The sequence below is a fragment of the Lonchura striata genome, chromosome 19, assembly GCF_046129695.1.
Source record: "Lonchura striata isolate bLonStr1 chromosome 19, bLonStr1.mat, whole genome shotgun sequence".
Classification (NCBI taxonomy): domain Eukaryota; kingdom Metazoa; phylum Chordata; class Aves; order Passeriformes; family Estrildidae; genus Lonchura; species Lonchura striata.
This window is the reverse complement of record NC_134621.1, coordinates 4,407,610-4,426,336: the sequence shown is the minus strand read 5'-3', so window position 1 is coordinate 4,426,336 and position 18,727 is coordinate 4,407,610. Positions and strand designations below refer to the sequence as shown.

The following is an 18,727-nucleotide window of genomic DNA, read 5'->3' as shown; positions in this document are numbered from 1 at the left end:
CCAAAGGAGCTTTTTTCTTTTCCCACCCCCGCCTCCAGGATTTGACCTGAGCTGACCCAGCGGCTGCTCTGCCCACCAAGGGAGCAGCTGGTGCTCAGGCACCCGGGAGGGGGATGCTTTTAATTCCCTGCTCCTTGGCAGCTCCCAGGGACCTGCTGCAGCTCAAACGTGGTCACCCCCATGCACGGTGGGGGTAGAGGGAGCTCCAGATGTATAATTAGTACTAATTGCAGAGAAAACAAGCTCCAAAAAGCCCAACAAATTGTTAAAACCACCTGCCTTGTCAGGATTTTGTACTGTCATACTGGGTCACCCCACATGGGTGCAACCTGCAGAGCTTCCCACCACTTCCAGAGGGACCCAGGTCCCTGGCACAGGCTGGGAGTGATGCCAGGGACCTGCACCACATGCCTGGGCTGTCAGCTGCCCAAAATACCTCCTGGTTTGGCTACCAGGTCTGTGATGCTCTTTATTGCTGCCCAAGCTCCAGCAAGATCCCAGGCTTCCAGGAGGTCCGTAAAATTGGTGGTAAATTAAAAAAACACCCAAACAGACACATTTTAAAAAAGTAGAAATTCAGCAGCTCCCACCAGGCCGCAAATGTCTTGTCCCACCCCACTGTGCTGCTGCTCCCAGCACAGGGCCACTGCCCCCAGGCACACAGCCCACGCATCAGCTTTGTGGCTTTTCATTTAAAATAAGAGGCTTATCCACAAGAAAATGAGGGTGAAAAGAAATTTTTAAAATTAAAGAAAAACCAAAACTGAAGGCAGGTTTGGCCATGGCTGTCCCCATGCTGCAGACAGGAGGGCTGGAGACACGGCCAGGAGATGCAGCACTGGCAGTGACAAACTCCAGAGGGACATGCAGGGACAGCAACACTTTCACATCCCTCTTGTAGTGTTACTAGTCCAGGCAGGCAAAGAAATCCCCTCCAATCCACCTGCCCACCCTCCCAGGCTCATGGGAGTGTTGCTGCCCGAAGCTGGGGGCGAGTCTGGGAGTTGTGGTGGGGCAGGCACAGGGACCCCTCTGTCCCCACACTCCCTGCAGATGGTTCTGGCTCCAACACCACCAAAGTTCTCCTTTGGGGGCCACCTTCCTGCCCCTCCCTCACTCTGTCTCCTTGGACTGCTTGGCTCGTTGCTTGCGGAGCTTAACGAAGGCCTGAGCTTCTTTGTCCCTTTTCCTGGATTCCAGCAGCTGCAGGATCTCATCTGCCAGAGAAGAGGGGAGTGATGGTGGGAGATGCTCCCCACGGCTCCCTCCCGGCTCTGCAGGGGCTCAGCCTGGCTGTGGCACCACGTACCCGTGGGCTTGGGGTGGGTGAGAGGCAGCCGGGTCTGGGGCACCCGGCCCATGTCAGCCTCGTCCTCCTCGGTGTCGAGCCCGGGCAGGTGGCACAGGGGCAAGAAGGCTTCTCCCTCCAGCTCGTTGGCTCCCAACATGTCGTAGTCAAACACGGTCAGCAGCAGACAGGCTCCCTCCTGCCGGCACTTCTCGGAGGGGATCAAGCTGCAGGGGCACGGGGGGCAGAGGGGATCATGGCATCCCACCCCCTCTGTCACAGCCTGCTGTGCTCCACGGGCACCCACAGCCCCAGACCCCTCCAAGCTGAGGGCCCCAGCGCCCTCCCAGGGATTTGGGACTGAAATCCCTGAATTTGGCAGCTCCCGGAGCAGCAGCCCCATGGCAGAGGCTCTGCTGAGGCTTGAGGGGCTTCAGGGGGACTGGGGGGCCCCGGTGGGTGTCAGCCCCTACGTACAAGTCGAAGGCTTCGTCGAAGAGGGGGTGCAGCTCGTTCCTCTTGCACTGGGTGCTCCGAGCCACCACCTCGGGGAACTCGTGCCGGGGCTCCAGGGTGAGCTGCACGAAGGGGTCGCTGGAGCCTGGTGGGGTGCAGACATCAGCCCCCTCCCCTGGCCCCTCTGCCCCAATCGAGGGGGGCTGGGACACACTGGGGTGGCTGCAGGGGGTGCTCAGGGCAGCCTCACCACAACCCCCAGCCCAGCTGAGCATCCTAATCCTGCCCGCAGCGCGGCCGGGGTGCTGCAGGAGGAGTGACCTCTCCTGGAGAGCGCTCCGAACGACAGCCGCGCCCGGGGAAGGTCGCTGCTCACCCGGCCTGGTTTGTTATCTGCCTCTGCTTTGCGTGGTGAAGAAAAGCCGCCTGCCCTGGCTGCTGGCTTGTGCCACAAGCAGTGGGATGTGGGCACTGCTTGGTCCTGCCTGCCACATCCCACTGAACCACCCAGATCCAGCGCAATAACCCCCCTTTTTCCCCAAATCCACCTCCTTGGGTAACAAAGCAAATCAAGAGGGAGTTCAAGCATTGCCAGCATCTCTCCTGACTGGGGCATACCAGGGACAAAGGACAGGAGACCCTGGGGCAGGGTGGCTCCCCTGCCCACCCACACCCACCGTTGGAGTCCAGCGGGATGAGGTTGGTGGCGTTGAGCACTTCCACGCGGAGTTTCTGCTCCGAAGGCCGGTACAGAGCTTTGATGGTCACAGCCCCGTACTTCTCTGAGCTCGTGTGCAGCTGGGCAGTGGGATACAAGGATAAGGATGTTGTGCTTGATCCCCATCATGGAGGGGATGCACGGGGTTGGGCAGAGGCTCGGCAGGAATTTTGGGGTACCAAGGTGTGCTGGAATCTTCTGGGATGCATTGAGCCCCCTCCTGCTCAACGCTGTGGCAAAACCTGCCCCAACAGCCCCAGGACTGGGAGGGTAGTGGAGAAATTTCACATTTCCACAGGCAGGGCTTATTAGGAAGGGTGGGATGTGGGAAGGGGCTGGGAGCACCATCTGGATCCTACCTGCTGCTTGATCCTGTTGCTGAAGTATTTCTGGATGAGTTTGCGGCTGGTGGCGGAGCAGAGAGCCAGGTGAGTCTCCAGAGTCTGTGGGGAGGGGGAGAGGTGATGGTCAAGCCCACGGACAGGTCCACAGCCCGGGGATGTCCTCCCTGGCATCCCTGCCTCCCACAGGAAGCCACGGGGACTCCCCACGCCCATCTCCATACCCGGAAGGTTGCACTGTGCAGGGTCTCCAGCGGCAGCCCGCAGCCCTCGGCGTGGAAGCACAGCTCCAGGCTCTGGGGACAAGGATGCTGTCAGCCACCAGCCAAACCCCTGTCCTTGCCAGGGACCCCCTGCTTCCCCTTGGTACCTTCAGGGCACAGAACAGCCTCTGGCAGTGCTGGACCGAGGGCACCTGCGGCCCCTGTGCTGCTGAGAGCACGGACAGGGTGTGGTGCCACAGGAGAGTGAGGAGGCTGCAGGGGAGAGGGAGGCTGTGAGCAGGATCCAGGGGCTGGGCTGCAGGGATCCTTCAGCTGAAGGGCTCTGCAAAGCCCCAGAAGGAAGCGCCTGATCCTGCCAGCCCTGAAGTGGGATGGCCCCAAGCCCCATGGAGCTGAGGGGATGCTCCTGCCCAAGGGATGGTGCTGCTGGTGGCCTCTTCCATAGTGCATCCCAAGTGCCCTGGTCACCTTTTGAAGTTCTCCTGGACCAGATGCTCATTGAGGTACTGCAGCTCCGACTCCAGGAACTTCATGAGGGGGATGATGGACTGCAGTGAGAGGAGAGGGCATTGGGGAGGACAGGGGGGTGTATCCAGCAGGGCACAGCAGGCCAGGAAGGATCCCAGGGGGCTCCTTCCCACACGGCCAGGCTGTGCCTGGTGTGGTCCTGCTGCTGACATGGGCATCAAGCAAAGCCTGTGGAGCTCTGGGCCCCATCACTGGTGTGTCCTGTGCCCCAGGTGTGGGCAGGGAGCAGTGATGGAGGGTGACAGAGGCACCAAGCAAGCAAAAGCTATCCATGGCTGCCCAAAAAAGATGGTCCAGGAGGGGCTGGACTAGATACTTACATCCTCAGGCTTCTGGGTGTCACTGGAAGATGCGAGCTCCTGGATGTGTCTGGCAATGCCCTTTTCCAGCTGCCGGGGAGAAATGCAGGAAGAAACTTGGACTTTTGCCTCTGCACCAGCCTCCCCATGCCCAGCTCCACCTTGTTTCCATGCCAGGAGAGTTACGGGCTTCAGGACACTGCTCTGGGCCAGGGGAGGGCCGAGGGGGCATCAGTGGCAGGTGGTCACCTTGGTAGCCAGGGCTTGCACCACGTCCCGGACCTCGTGGTCCAGGCAGGCCACGGTGCTGTCCAGTTGGTTGTGCAGAGCATTCTGGATCTGCTGGGGCTCGATGATGCCCCTCATGCGCTGCTGCAGCTGGGCCCAGTCCAGCTGTGATGGCAGCTTCAGCATCTGCAGCCGGAGCTGCTCAATGTTGTTCACCACGATGCAGAGCTGGGGGAGGTGGGTCTGCTTCAGGGTCCACACCCCCTGCAGCATCCCACATCCCCATCCCCAAGGCAATTCATCATTATTCCCGTTCCCATCTCCATCCTCATCTTCATCCCTGGTCCCATCTCCATCACCATCTCCTCACCTGTCCCCATCTCCATCCTGCTCCCCCTGCTCATCATTTCCCTCCTGGTTTTCCAGGATTATGGCTTTTGATGGCCAGCTGTGGAACCCAAACTGGGGATGTCAGCTGGGTTCTCAGCAGCTCAGCTCCCTCTTTCTCCAAAAACCAGGCCCAAATCCTGCCTTTCCTGGAGCAACCTGGACAGGCTCCAATACCAACCTTGTTGGCCGCCTCGCCCTCGTCCTGCTCACTCAGCGACAGAGCCTCAGCCCTCTCCTTGATGAGCTTGCAGTACATCAGGGAGATCTTGCACATGTCCTGCAGGACAGAGAGGAAACCAACGGGACTGAACCAGGCAACACGGGGACCACCGTGGGCTCAGGGAACCACATCACTGGGGTTCTGGCTCCTTCATGGAGACACAACCCCAGCAGCAGGAGGAGGAAACTCCAGGTGCTGATGCCCAGCTGTACAAACCTCCAGGAGATTGACCATGATCATGAAGGCTTTCTCAGGGTCTGGCCAGCTGAGCTGCTTCCAGGTTGTCACAATCTGGGCGTAGCAGGTGGACAGGTCAACGGTGGATGTGCTGTGCTTGTGATACCCGTAAGGCTTCAGCTGAGGGGCAGAGAAGGCAAAAGCTTGAACACAGAGATGCCATCCCAGAGAGCAGAGCTGCTCCCTCATTTTGGGGCTCTCTGACCCATCATCAGCTCCTTATATCCCAGTGTCATCACACGACCACTTTGGAGAGTGGAGATGAGGGTGGATGGAGCAGCACGAGCTCCCTGCTTCCCTCCCTACACGCACAGAGCAAGGGGAAGCAAAGGGGATTCTCACAGCGTGGCCCCAGTGCAGGGTCCTCAGAGCCCATGGGCTGCCAGGGAGCAGTGAGGGAAGGGACACAGGGACGTTGTGCGGGGCCAGGGTGGGTGGGATCAGCTGGCCCAGGGGTCCACACCCTTTGTTATGCCTCTGGGAGGGGAACCAGGCTGCTCCTGGGCTGCCAGAGCACCTACGTGATGATGCACAGCAGCAAGGGAGGGAGGACAGCTGCAGTGTCCCAAAGGGAGGAGGCAAAATTCTCCTCCCCACGTTACCTGGTCCATCTGGATGGCTCTCTGGGCCCTCTCCAGCGCGGTGCTGTAGGCCTTCTGCAGCCACAGGGGCAGCGCCTCCTCAAACCACTGGTGGAAATTGCTCAGAGCCAGGGCTCCATCCCTATGGAGGAAGGCACCGGTTCTCCAGCCCCACAGCACCCGCCACCCCTCCTGCTCTCACACCAACCCCACCCAGAGATGAGCCCAAAACCCTCCTGGAGATGCTCCCATTGACACCAGACACCAACAGCCTGCTCTGCCTGGTGTGCAGTTAGTGATGAAGGATCCAGAGACCCTCTCAGTTAACTGCTCAATCCCTCCCTCTGGCACCTCTCCCCTCTCAGGGCTGGGTACCTGTTTGGGAGGGAATCCTTCATCTGGCAGAGCTCCTGCAGTTTCCTGTAGAGATCAAAGAGGCTCTCGGCCGTGGGTCTGGACATGCTGCTGTCAACCTTGTGCAGCTGCTCCTGGACATGTTCTGCCACCTGCATGGGAGCAAGGCCAGGGGGGACTCGGTGAGGTTTGGCCAGTGAGGTCTGGCCAGGAAGGCTCCTTCTGGAGTGAGGCTCAGCTCAGGGGACTCCTCTTCCTTTTGGGCGGCATTTCAGGAGGTTTGTTGGGTCAAACAGTCCCCATAGTCACCCTGTGGGCACACAGGGATAGAGGGGGAGTTCCTCTTGCTCCCCTTCCAAGCTTGCAACAAGCAGTTGCCACCTGAAAGGTGGCCAAAAACCTCAGCCTGGCTTTAGACCTTATTCCCTTATTCCCTTATTCCCCTGAGGGCAGAGCAGCCCAGGCTTGCTCACCAGGCTCTCCAGCTCCAGGTAGGCAATGGAGAAGATGTTCAACTTCAGGTTGCTGCAAGAGAAAAACGTGGAGTCAGGAGCCTGCCAGCCCCAGCCCAGCAAAGCCAGCACAGCAAACCCTGCCAGTCCATGTCCTGGGTGAGGACAGCACAGCTCAAAGGGGCAGGGGTGGGACCAAAGATCCCACCTGTGGAGCCCAAGGGCCAAGGAATGAGGCATCAAAGTGCCCTGTCACTCCTGATCCCAGGGAAGGTGGATGGGGGTGAGATCAAGCACCGAAACCTACGTGCTGAACAATTTATTCCAGATCTTTTGGCACTGCTTGAGATCTTCTATCACCTCCAGGAGGAGCTTGGACAAGGCTTTGCTATTCTCCTCTATGCTCTGCAAAGGAAAGAACAGCTTGTTTTCTATGCTCAGACATTCTGAGGTGACTTTATCACATCAGAGGGACAGAGATGGGAACTGACCTTCACCATGGGCTTGAGGTGCTGCTTCTGCATGTGGAACCATTCTGTTGTGCCTGACTGCAAGAGAGGAGTCCTGGTGGGATGGCAGGGAAGCAGGAGGAGCAAAGCCAGCTCTGTCACCCCCTTCACTCTCCCTGTCCCTTGGGTGAGGGGAGAACCTGTGGTGGGAACCACAGGCTGGGGCCACCAGGTTGAAGGGGTGGGTATTTCCCATGCCACGGGGATCCATGTGGATTTGCTGAGGTGTGGGCATTGGGCAGGGGCTGGAATGACAGGAAGACCCACAGGGTCCCACCCTGCAGGGGCTGGGGTGGCTGAGACCCCCCAGTACCTTCAGAGCTGTGGAGATCATCTGGGGGAGGTCAGGGCTGGGCGTGCACAGCTCACGGAAAGCTTTGGTTTTGCACATTTGGACGAGGACCCTGCAAAGTGAGAAACTGGAGTGAAACCCAGCACCTGCCATCAGAAACAAGCACCTCTCCCCTCAGAGACCCCAAACAGCCTTCCCCTCCCAGCAGCATTCCCCAGAGGGAGCCCAGGATGGGGTTTGGGACAGGACAAGTGTCACAGCAGCCTGGACCGGGGAGAAAGGGCTCCCACTGAGTTTTGCTGAGGCTCGGGGTTTGTCCATCACAGTGGCCGAGCCACAGGACCCCACAAGCAGCTGGCACCAGTGCCCGACTCACCGCAGCAGGGACTGGAGCCTCTCCGTGGACCTCGGGACAGAGAGGGGGAAAATGATGCGGAACCTACGGATGAGGGAGACCCCGTAGGTCAGCAGGGACTGGAAGGACTCGGCAAGTTCTGCTTTCTGGGGAGAAGAAAGGAAACATGCATTGTTGGAACTCAGAATGTCCCCCAGACATTTTTGGATGTTCCAGGCCCTGGTCAGAAGCATTTGAGACCCTGGCAGGCAGCTGTGATTTTGAGTTTGAGCCATGGAATGAGTTACCAACCTTGCAGGGAGAACAAGAAGTCACAAAAGTTTAGATATTAGAGTAGAAGTAGTCACAAAGTAAAGGGAAGAATTTTTGAGTGCTGTACAGGGGGGTTTTGGTTTTGTACATGCGGGGTCAGAGGTTTTAAGATGGATTTGGGATTTGGGCCTGCCCTGTCCTCCCTCTTTCTCCTTCCTCACCTCCATGTTCTTGGTGGTGTTGGCACTCACAGATTGGTTTAGAATAGAAAATCACCATTTAATATAGGTAATAGGCATTGGGGAAAAACTGTAACCATGTAACACGTAATGTACCATATAAAAGATAGAAAATCACCATTTAATATAGGTAATAGGCATTGGGAAAAGCTGTAAACATGTAACACGTAATGTACCATATCAAAGATAGAAAATCACCATTTAATATAGGTAATAGGCATTGGGGAAAAACTGTAAACATGTAACACGTAATGTACCATATAAAAGATTGAAAATCCCCATTTAATATAGGTAACAGGCATTGGGAAAAACTGTAACCATGTCACACGTAATGTACCATATAAAAGACAGCAGCAGCCCTGGGTGGGGGGAGAAGAAGCAGTCGGGGTCAGAGAGGATGTCAGGGTGTGTGTGTGCCTCTGCCTGAGCTCTGAGCAAACCACAGCAGCCCCAGAAGAAAATCTTTTAGATAATTTGCAATAAACTGCCTTGAGACTGAACAACAGAGACTGCTGAGCCTTTCTTTGGAAGCTCGGGTTGGAGGAGAAGTTTTTCCACCACACAAAGCCACCCCTGACCTAGGGTGGTCTTCGACCCTCCTCAGTGACAGGCAGATGCTGGCAGGACCATGGCACCACAGTGGAGGGAGCTGCTGCTCCCATTCCTTTCCAGCCTCCTCCAGGGATGGGAAAAAAGCCCTGATATCTCTGGTAGCTTCTCCCTGGAGGGACTGAACTGAGCTTTGTGCTTAAACCTCATTGCTATGCATGGAAAATCCAGTGCCTCAGCAGGGTGCAGGGATGCTCTGGGAAAATAGGCTGGGAGAAGCAGAAATTGGGTCATATTTAAGTTTTGCAGGGGGGTGTGATTGATCTGATGGCAGGGATGGAGGAGGGGGATGTCAGTGCAGAGGGTAAGGGGCTCTCCACAAAGAGGGGGAACAAGCCAACAAACCAGGGGGAATTGGCCTCCAGACACCCTGGCACCCTGTACCCCACAGCCTCCTGCCCCTCCTGGAACCTGGGGACTGAAACAGCCCCAGGGGCTCAGGGAGGAGAGGCTGGGGTGGGTCCTGATCTCTGCCCTCACCTGCTCCGGCCTCAGGCGCTCCTGCACCCAGCGGTACTCGATGCTGGTGATCTGGTGGAGGAGGCAGCTGCTGCTGAACTCCAGGCTCTGGTAGAGTTTGCTGTAAGCCAGCCACTGCCTGGGGAGGAGGGAGGGCTGGGCTGAGCCCCCGGGGGCTGGGGGACACGCAGGAACCAGCCACGGTCACAGCTGGGGTCCCAGCGGGCACCCAGGTGTCCTGGGGACAGCACCTGAGCTCACGGCACAGACCAGCCCTGCTCAGAGGGTCCAGGAAGGCCCCAGGTGCTGCTCTGGGGTGTCCTGGCCGTGGGGTACTCACGCCATGGCCTGGTGGAAGTCAGAGAGGTCCTTCTGCGTGGCGTGCAGGTACAGCACGGTGCTGGCGTGGCTGCTCAGCTCCCCGTCCCAGGAGGTGCTGCCAGCCTGCCAGGAGGGAAAGGGGGAGAAAAGCCAGGGACCTCCTTAAATCAGGGGATCTGGCCAGACAGAACGCACATCCAACCAATATGATCAACGTTCTCCCTTTATTCTCCCTTTATTCGAGAGAAGATGGCAGTTTTTATACACTTCTACATAGTTTACAATTTACAAAGGCACTCTCATTGGCAAGCTAACATTGTTTGTCTTAAGGTGGCCTAAACCTCACACTATAAACCTGTACTACTTCACACCCAGACAGCCCAGTGCATCACACCTTAATACAATTTCTAACTGCGCCACAAATTCTTAATTTCTAAGTGCACCACAAACTCTTAATTTCTACCTGTGCCACAAACTCTTAATTTCTAAGTGCACCACAAACTCTTAATTTCTAACTGCGTCAGAGGCTGGAAGGCCTCACAAAGCCCAGATCTGAGGCTTTGACTGGAGTATCTCAAATCTCATTCCAAACATAAATCATGCCCTCTTTCTCTCAGAAATGCTGCAACAGGAGAAGGATGTGTCCTGGAGCAAGACAGGATGAGGAGGAGGATGAGGAGGACAGGCAGCATGGAGGGTAGGGGGTATTTGCAGGAGTGGGAGCCCCAGGAAGATGCCAGGCATCATCCTGACCCTCATTCCCATCACACGGCGTGTTGGGGTGTGGGCTGCAAAGGAAGAACTCCCAGCCCAGCTGCTGCAGGGCTGGGGTGATGCTGGTGGCAGCCCTGGTGGTACCTGGTGCTGGAGGATCTCGTGGGACACCAGCTGCTGCAGCAGGTGCCGGTGCACGGTGTAGCTCGGCTGTGTGCGGCTGCTCGTGGTGGCTCTCTGCAAAGAGACAAGGCAGAGAGAGCCATCACCTGCCTGACACACGGGGACGCTGCCACAGTGCTGCCACAGGAGCCAAAAAGCAGGGCTGGAGAGCCAAGGGCTACAGGTGAAGCAGGAGCAGGGTCCTGGTGCTGGCACAGAGCTCAGGGGAGGGTCCAGCACCTGCAGACCCTGGTGCTGGCACCTCTGCTCCTGGGGCAGGCACTGTGAGCCCAGAGCAGCCCCAAGGGACAGGCAGCAGGACCTTTCCACGTCCCATCCCACCTTCTTGTGGGTCAGCAGGAACTGCAGGTGACAGTGTCCCCGCTCGGGATAGGTATCTGTCCGTGGCTCCAGCTGGTACCACTGGTCATTCCAGCAGTGCAGGTCCTGTGGGCACAGAGGGACAAGGGGGAAGCCCTGGGCAGCCTTCCCAGGAGAAGGATCTCATTCAGAGACCAGGGGATCTTCATCCCACTGCAGGATTCTCTACTGGATTAAAAACACGGGATGTGCAGTGACTGAGTGTGTTGGGATGCCTGTGGCACAGAGAGGGACCTGACACTGGTCTGTGGCTCTGAGACAGGACCCTGGGTGTGCCAGGGCTGGGATCCTGCCCAGACTCCAGAGGGTTCCCTGTTGGAACTCAAAATGTCCCTCAGACATTTTTGGATGTTCCAGATCGGAGGCATCTGAGACCCTGGCACAGCTGGAAACAGCTGTGATTTTGGGTTTGAGCCATGGAATGATTTACCAACCTTGCAGGAAGAACAAGAAGTCACAAAAGTTTAGAGATTATAGCAGAAGTAGCCACAAAGTAGAGGGGAGAATTTTTTAGTATTGTACAGGGGGGTTTTTACTTTGTACATGGGAGTCAGAGGTTTTAAGATGGAGGAATTAGGCCAGTCCTGTTCCTCCTCTTTCTTCTTCCTCGCCTCCATGTTCTTGGTGATGTTGGCACTCACAGATTGGTTTAGAGTAGAAAAGCACCATTTAATATAGGTAATAGGCATTGGGGAAAATCTGTAAACATGTAACACGTAATGTACCATATAAAAGATAGAAAAGCACTATTTAATATAGGTAATAGGCATTGGGGAAAAACTGTAAACATGTAACACGTAATGTACCATATGAAAGATAGAAAAGCACCATTTAATATAGGTAATAGGCATTGGGGAAAAACTGTGAACATGTCACACGTAATGTCCCATATAAAAGAGAGCAGCAGCCCTGGCGGGGAGAGAAGAAGCAGTTGGGGTCAGAGAGGATGTCAGGGTGTGTGTGTGCCTCTGCCTGAGCTGTGAGCAAACCACAGCAGCCCCAGGAGAAAATCTTTTAGATAACTTGCAATAAACTGCCTTGAGACTGGACAACAAGAGGCTGCAGAGTTTTTTTTGGAAGCATGGGTTGGAGGGGAGACTTTACCACCACATGGAGCCCCTGAACCAGGCCGGGGTTCCGACACCTGGGGAAAGTCCTGGGGAGTGCTTTGCAGGAGGTGGGGCTCACCTTCAGGCGAACGACCACGTTCCCCAGGAAATCATCCTGCCCTTTGTCTTTGCGAGCATCTTTAAAGATCCTGGAAGGCACAAACATCCGAGGGGTGGGAAGGTGTCCTGCAGCCATGACCCGCCCATGCTCGGGATGCAGAAGGGTGACACAGACCTGCCGCCCGCCCTCCCTCCTTCCAAGGGCGATTTTTAAAATCCAGCAGGCAAATAACCATTTTGCAACCCTCAGCACTGACCTTTTGAGGCCGTGGAGGTCCGTCAGCTCCCCCAGCTTGTGCCGCATCGACTCCACCACGTCCGAGTCCCTGCGAGGCAAAACCCGGGGCAGGGAGAGGGGGAGATGCAGGGGATGGAAATCAGAGCAGGGAATTGCATTGACGGTGGGGAAGGGAAAGCACAGCAGCAGGGAAGTGTCAGGGTTGAGGCAACCCCCAAACCCAGCCCAAATCTGCAAGCAGATGGGTCTCCATAAATTAAACCAGGGCTTAGGACCAGCGCTGCCTGGGCACAGCCAGCCTGGGCTTCCCTGCTGGCACAGGTCACATCCTGCACGGAAAGTGATGGGGAAATGGGTGCCCAGCTGGCTTTGGGGCATTTTAAAAAGCTGCAGATTGAACCCCAGGAGGCAGGAGCCCCTCGGGCAGGGTCTGGGCTCACTGGGATGCTGTCACTCACCACATGTCCAGGTGGAAGCTGGCTGTCTCCACATCTTTAAACTCCCTGCAAGGCACCAGGAGATGCTGTTACTGGAGTAACACACGAGTGGTGAACTCCCATCCCCAGCCAAGAGCCCTGGCCATGCCCTGCATCCCCCCAGAGAGCAGAGCCAAGGGGTGGGGGTGGATTACAGGATGAAGGTCTCGTTCCACACTGGGCTGAGGGTCTGGTTTATGACTTGGGTGCGATGGATTTGATCTTCAGGGATGAGGTCTTTGACCACAGCCTTCATCCTCTTCTTGTGGTCAGGGTGGGCTGGCTCCTGGCTCCTGGCCTCGATGCCCAGCAGGCAGTATGGGTCACTGAGCCCTGCGAGGGCAGAGGTCTGGGAATTCCACTCAGGAGCAGCAGCTGCCCCTCTTCCCACGGGACACCCACCCCTCCACTTACCACTGACATCTTTACCCAAAATTCCCTTGGCTTCCTTCACAGTGGCTTTCAGGCAGTAAATTGGGCTCTGGAAAAATGAATAAACAGCTATTAATGCGTGGGGTCACCAACCCTGTGAGGAAGGATCACCCCTGCTTGGAAGGATGGGGCTGGAGCAGGACATCAGTGACAACCCCAGGGCACCCCAAATCCCAACCACAGGGGCTCAGGGGCACCGCAGCCCCCCAGCAGCACCCCAGCTGCACCCCGGGGACACTGTACCTCCAGCTCCATGACCTGCTGCATGATGGCACCGTGCTCCTCCTCGTTCATGCCAAAAGCCTGTGTGGATATTGGGGCTGCTGATGGATGCTGCCCTGTTAACAGGGGCTGGAGAGCAGCCAGGGGCTTCCCTCTGCTCCCTGGGCACCAGCAGCAATGCAAGGGGAGAGGAGAGTGGCAGAGTCCAGCAGGAAGGCTGGGGACCAGCTGAAAGCTCTTGAGGGAGAGCCTTCCTCCCACCATCCCCAGCCTAAAGATAAACACTTCTCCCCAGGGCTAAGACTTCCCAGGCACAGGATGCTCCCAGCCCTCCAGCTGGACGCTGCTGCTACATCTTTCATGGTGCTGGTTAAAAGCTCCCTCTGAGTGGCCCTGTAGGGGCCAGAGGAATGATTATTGGCTCCAAACAACCAGAGAGAAATTGTGGATGGTGGGGGTCAGGGCAAGTTCTGCACAGCTGGGATGGGGCATTTCTACATCCTGGCCTCTGGAGGATCTGGTCCAGCCCAAGCCCCTGGCAGATGGAAAGCCCAACCTTATTCAACATTAATATTCTCAAGTTTGCAAGTACAAGTTTGTTATTCAGCCTCCTGAGAATGTTGTGGTCTCCTGTGAACCACCAGAATGAATCAAAGCCCTTTTAAAAACTCACCGAGCGAGCTTGGGACATCAGAGACCCCTGCCATCCCCTGTAGCTGGGAGGATGGACATGTCAGGGGACAGGTTTTGGGGACCCTGTCAGGAAGGGGATGCACCTTCTGCACGTAGGAGTAGAGCTCCTGGGAGTCCCTGACGTGCTGCTGCTCGGGCTTGCCCAGGCGGTGCCGGATGGTGTAGAGAACCTCCTCGTAGAGCAGGGCCAGCTGTGGGGGACAGAGCTGACACCTCCCGTGGGGACAGACATGCTCCAGGCATCCCCCAGGACCAGCAGGATTCCTGTGCACCCCCCAAATCCCCCAGGATCAGCAGGATCCCTGTGCATCCCCCAAATCCCCCAGGATCAGGAGGATTCCTGTGTACCCCCCAAATCCCCCAGGATCAGCAGGATCCCTGTGCATCCCCCAGGACCAGCAGGATTTTCCTGCATCCCCAGGACCAGCAGGATTTTCTCCTCACAGCCCCCCAGGTTCCGTGCCAGCCCTGCCACCCCCAGCATCCAGCCCTGCCCGCTGTCCCTGGGGAGCTGAGCCAGGTCCCTGTGCCCCTGCAGCACTGCCACCCTGCAGTGCCACCGAGGGACACCACAGAGGGGCCACCCTCGTACCTCTGCCTTGGAGAAGCGGTGGGACAGATCCATCTGGGGAGAGAAGAGAAGCAGGGAGCTTTCCCACCAAGAGCACGGCTTGAGGAGGAAGTGGTGGCCGGACAGGGCAGGGCAGCCAGCGTGGTGGCATCACCCACAGCACACCAGGGTGGGATGTCCCAAAGGATGCTGTGTCACCCCACGGCCAATGGACAATGCCCCCCACCACACACCAGCACAGGGGACTTCACCCCCACGTCCCATTAAAGCCTCCTGGGGGTCACCCCAACAGCAGCTTGGGGTGATTCCCAGGAGGATTGAAAAGCCAAGCACCCACCTCCCATCCCCCAGAGCCACTCACTCCAGGAGAGCAAAGAGTTGAGGGACAGGGCAGGGGGCCAGAGCACCCTGAGGAGCTCCAGGCTGGGCAAGGAGATGCCAAATCCACCAGGATTTGGTGCCCTGCTACAAATCTCTGAAAGCTGCAAGGGAGCACTGCTCATCCCCCACTTGAAGGATGCCCAGTGACAGCACTGACTTTCCAAATAAGAATTAAATCCAAGCAGTGACACTGCCAGAGGAGGGGACCGGTGTCCCTGTGCCATCTGTCACGGGTTGTGGCACTGGAGCCTCTGGGAGTACAAGGGGGTGACACCAAAAAATACAGCAGAAGTTTTTAAAATGAATTTGGATTTTTCTGGGCTGAGGGGCATTTGCAGAGCATGGTCCCAGCACCTGCTCATGCAGGGCTGGCAGGGATGGATGGATGGATGGATGGATGGATGGATGGATGGATGGATGGACGGACAAATCCTACCTGTGGGTCAGCCCAGGCCCCAAAGTGACCTTAGGAACCCCTAACAGAAAAAAAATAAACCAACCCTGAGCTTGAACATTAACATTTGCTTATGGCAAATCTAGGGCTGGCATAATCCCCCGGCCATCTGGACTGAATTCAACCCTTCCAGGCCTGGCAAGTTTAACCCTCGAGCTGCTCCTCTCTCACCAGCCTCCACATCCCTCCTTGTACCCACTGGTGGCTGCTGGGGGCCCTGGTGGCTCAGTACCCCCCTGTGAAGGGGAGCCTGTTGCACTCAGGAGGTCCCAGCCTGCCCCTGCCCAGGTTCCATGCACCTTCTGCTGCTGCTGGCACTGCCCTGCCCGTGCCAAGGCACGGGGGGCATGGCCCCATCCCAAATCCTCCAGCATCCCCAGTCTGTGCTGCCCCTTTGCAAGGTCACGAGCGCAGAGGGACAGAAAAGGATTTGATTTCTCTGCTGCTGTTATTTATTATCAGCAAGATACAGACATCTGCTCCTCACCCAGCAGTGGGGTAGCCCAGGAGGGCAGGGGGAGGAATCCCTGCAGGTTTTGGGGGCAGCTCCCTGCTGTTCCACTCTGCGGCCCGGGCAGCAGGGTCTGCCCTGTGCTGCCCTGTGCACACAGGGCTGGTTAAACTAAAGCTGAGCTGAGCCACCAGGACACCAGGACGTGTTTTCTGCTGCTAATTCTCATGCCAAGAGCCCAGCTCAAATCCAGCAGCGTTGCTTAAATCCAGGTCTGCATCCAGCCCCCAGCATCAGCCCACCCCAGCAACTGAACGGTGGAGAGGCAGCAGGGACAGGGGTGCTCGGGAAGGGGACAAGTCCCTGAGAGGGGGACAAGTCCCTGAGAGGGGGACACCCCCAGGACAGACCAGGACACCCCCAGGAGCCCAGCACCACGGGCACTGAGCCCTCGTGCTCCAGCAGCACCAGGCAGGGTTATGGTTCCCATCTCACCAGGACAGACACGGGCACCCAGGGGGAGCTGGGCACTTTGGGATGGCCTGGAGCAGGGCTTTGGGGCAGCTGTGGCAGCACAGAGCCCAGAGGGGCTCAGAGGGGACCCTCAGTGGGGGCACAGAGCTGCAGCTGACCCCACACTCGCCCTGGGGTGCCCAGGGGTGTGGTACCCCCCTCTCTCCATCACAGCCAGGTCCCTTTTCCCCCATCCCCCCTGTACAGCCTCCCCTGGGCACAGCCACCCTGTCCTGCCTTGCTGCCACCACACCTCGAAGGCTGTCCCCAGCCCCCTGAGCTCCCATCCACCTACCTCGGGGCTCTCCTCCCCGGGAAGGGTCCCCGGGGGGCTCTGGCCAGCAGGATCCATCTCGGGGGATGCTGAGAGTGGGGCAGGGCTGCAGCTCTGCCTGCAGCTGCGGCCTCCCCCAGGGCTGGCTGCTCGGAGGAGGAAACCACAGCCCTTATCAGAGCGTGGCCATTTTAACAGAGCGGAAATAGCAGAGCTGGGGCTCCTTCCAGAGCGCCCCGGGACGCAGGCGCCCCAGCCCTGCTCCCCAGCACCCCCCTGCCATGGGGGGACACCCCACACATGCCATGGGGGCCAAAGGAAGGCGCCTGCTGTCACTTAGGAACTGGGAGCAAATGGAGAGAAACAGCCCTGAGAAGGCAAAGGCCAGCAGGAGCAGGGGGAGATGGAGAGGATTAGTGAAGGCAACACTGAGGATCTGAGCTCTGATGTGTTTTTGGGATCCATCGTGCCCTGAGAGCAGAGGCAGGGTCCTTGCAGGAAACAGGGGGTGTCTTCAGCCCCAGGGGATGGGGGGATGTGAAACCCCATGCCAAAGCTGCAGGATGAGGAGTCTTTGCAACACCCAGGAGAGTTGCACAAGGTTGGGCTGAGAACAGAAGCAGCAAAGAGCCAAGAACAGCTCTGAGAAAGGACCTTTTTCCTAAACGGGCTGTGCAGAAAGAGCTGGTTACTGAGAAAAAAAGCAGAAAGAAATGACGGGGAAAGCTTGTTCTTTACCGTCAGCTTTCATTCTTGTGAACAATTTATCTGCCTGCAGCTTGCCACATTTGCCCTCCCCTCGCAGATCCCTATCAGGATGCTCTCACTGATAACAAACCGGGCTGGGCATCAGGAGATGGTCAGGGTAGAGCCAGTCTGCTGGTTTGTTGTGTCTCCAGGCACAGCTCCCAGGTTTGGAGGAGCTGTTGAGCTGCACAAGCTTTTGCTGCTCAGCAGCCAGACCCACAGCCCGGGGAAGGACAAGGACATCAGCCCCTGCTCAGTGTCACCACCGGGTTTGGTGTCACTGTGCAGCAGGGCAGTGACTCCCCACGGGGAGGTTTTGTCTTTCTGGCCCCTGGATGGCCCAAAAGCCCTAAAAAAAAAGATGTTTCAGATGTAACACAGACGACAGTGGCTCCACACTGGGATCGGTGGTACTGTGAGAGCACTCAGGGATTTGTGCTGAATCCAAACAGGAAGACATGACCATGGAAATTGCACTGGAAAGTTTGTCTCCTGAATAGCAGAGAAGGAATCAGAATCCACAGCACAGAGCCTCCCAGCACGCTGGCTCCAAGCAGGGCTGCAGGAGGATGCTGGCAGCAGCATCCCTGCAAGAGGAGGAGGGCAGGCAGCTCTCCAGCCTTGCACTAATCCAGCCCTTTAATCGAGGCAGGTTGCACTCTTCTAATTGCTTTAAGAGAGACACAACTTCCCTTTGCCCTGGAGCCCTGTAAGAGCAGGTTATAATTGCAAAAGGGGTTCCCTGAAGCTGTGGGACCAGGCGATGGAGAAAGGGCTGAGAGCAGAGCAGGGGTTTGATGTGGGGGGTAGATTTTCTTTATCCAGGTCAGCCAGCCCAGGACTGGGGCCAAGAGGGGCTGCACAGCATAAAAACACTGCATTTTCAGGAGTAGGGGGATGCCAGGATAATCTACAGAATAAAAATCCAGAGATACAGTGAGACCCCCAAAAGCTGAAATGCGCTGAGATTTTTCAGCCTTGTCCCCTGAGGTCTGAAAAAAGCCGTTTGTTACAATTCTGCTCTCTCCCCTGCCAGGAGGGCTCTGAAAACTGTCCCCAGAAATTGGGTGCCCCAAGGAACTGGGCTTCAGAACCCCTTCTTGGGGTTCTTTAGTTTAGTTTAGTTTGGTTTAGTTTAGTTTAGTTCAGTGCACTTCCCAGTTTGGCACTGGAGCCACCTGCTGAGGATGCCTTTGCTGTCAGAGATGCTTAGAGGTGCTTGCCCAGCCCTGCCAGCCTCAGCCTTGGTTTATCCAGCCCTTTTCCAATGGCTCACCTCGGGCAAACAGCTTCAAAGCATCCCCTCCCTCACTGATGGGGGGATCTGGTGGAGAAGCTGATTCCTGTCCCGTGACAAGCACAAATGCAGTTTATTGATCTGGGACACCAGCTCTGTGCTCCCTTGCAAAATGCTGTTAGTGGGATCTAGAGAAAAGTGCATGATGGCCTTTGGAAACCATTGCTGTCATCTTTGCTTTTAGCGTTAATAGCAAAATG

At 57.0% G+C, this 18,727-nt stretch overlaps 1 protein-coding gene across 1 annotated transcript; it reads right to left on the bottom strand.

Annotated features, from left to right (window-relative positions):
• Positions 1 to 1,113: 1,113 nt before the first annotated feature.
• Positions 1,114 to 16,561, bottom strand: UNC13D (unc-13 homolog D). Its single transcript, XM_021541695.3, has 32 exons — positions 16,505 to 16,561; positions 14,432 to 14,464; positions 13,923 to 14,030; positions 13,168 to 13,227; positions 12,907 to 12,973; positions 12,648 to 12,825; positions 12,475 to 12,519; positions 12,036 to 12,104; positions 11,798 to 11,867; positions 10,571 to 10,675; positions 10,211 to 10,303; positions 9,372 to 9,475; positions 9,053 to 9,170; positions 7,494 to 7,618; positions 7,139 to 7,229; positions 6,808 to 6,864; positions 6,624 to 6,721; positions 6,338 to 6,389; positions 5,886 to 6,016; positions 5,532 to 5,652; positions 4,909 to 5,049; positions 4,651 to 4,749; positions 4,104 to 4,310; positions 3,876 to 3,944; positions 3,496 to 3,575; positions 3,174 to 3,279; positions 3,028 to 3,099; positions 2,822 to 2,905; positions 2,422 to 2,542; positions 1,766 to 1,889; positions 1,310 to 1,515; positions 1,114 to 1,217 (listed from the first exon to the last, which is right to left on the bottom strand). Exons 1-32 carry the CDS (start codon positions 16,559 to 16,561, stop codon positions 1,114 to 1,116), a joined length of 3,195 nt encoding a protein of 1,064 aa, XP_021397370.3.
• Positions 16,562 to 18,727: the final 2,166 nt, after the last annotated feature.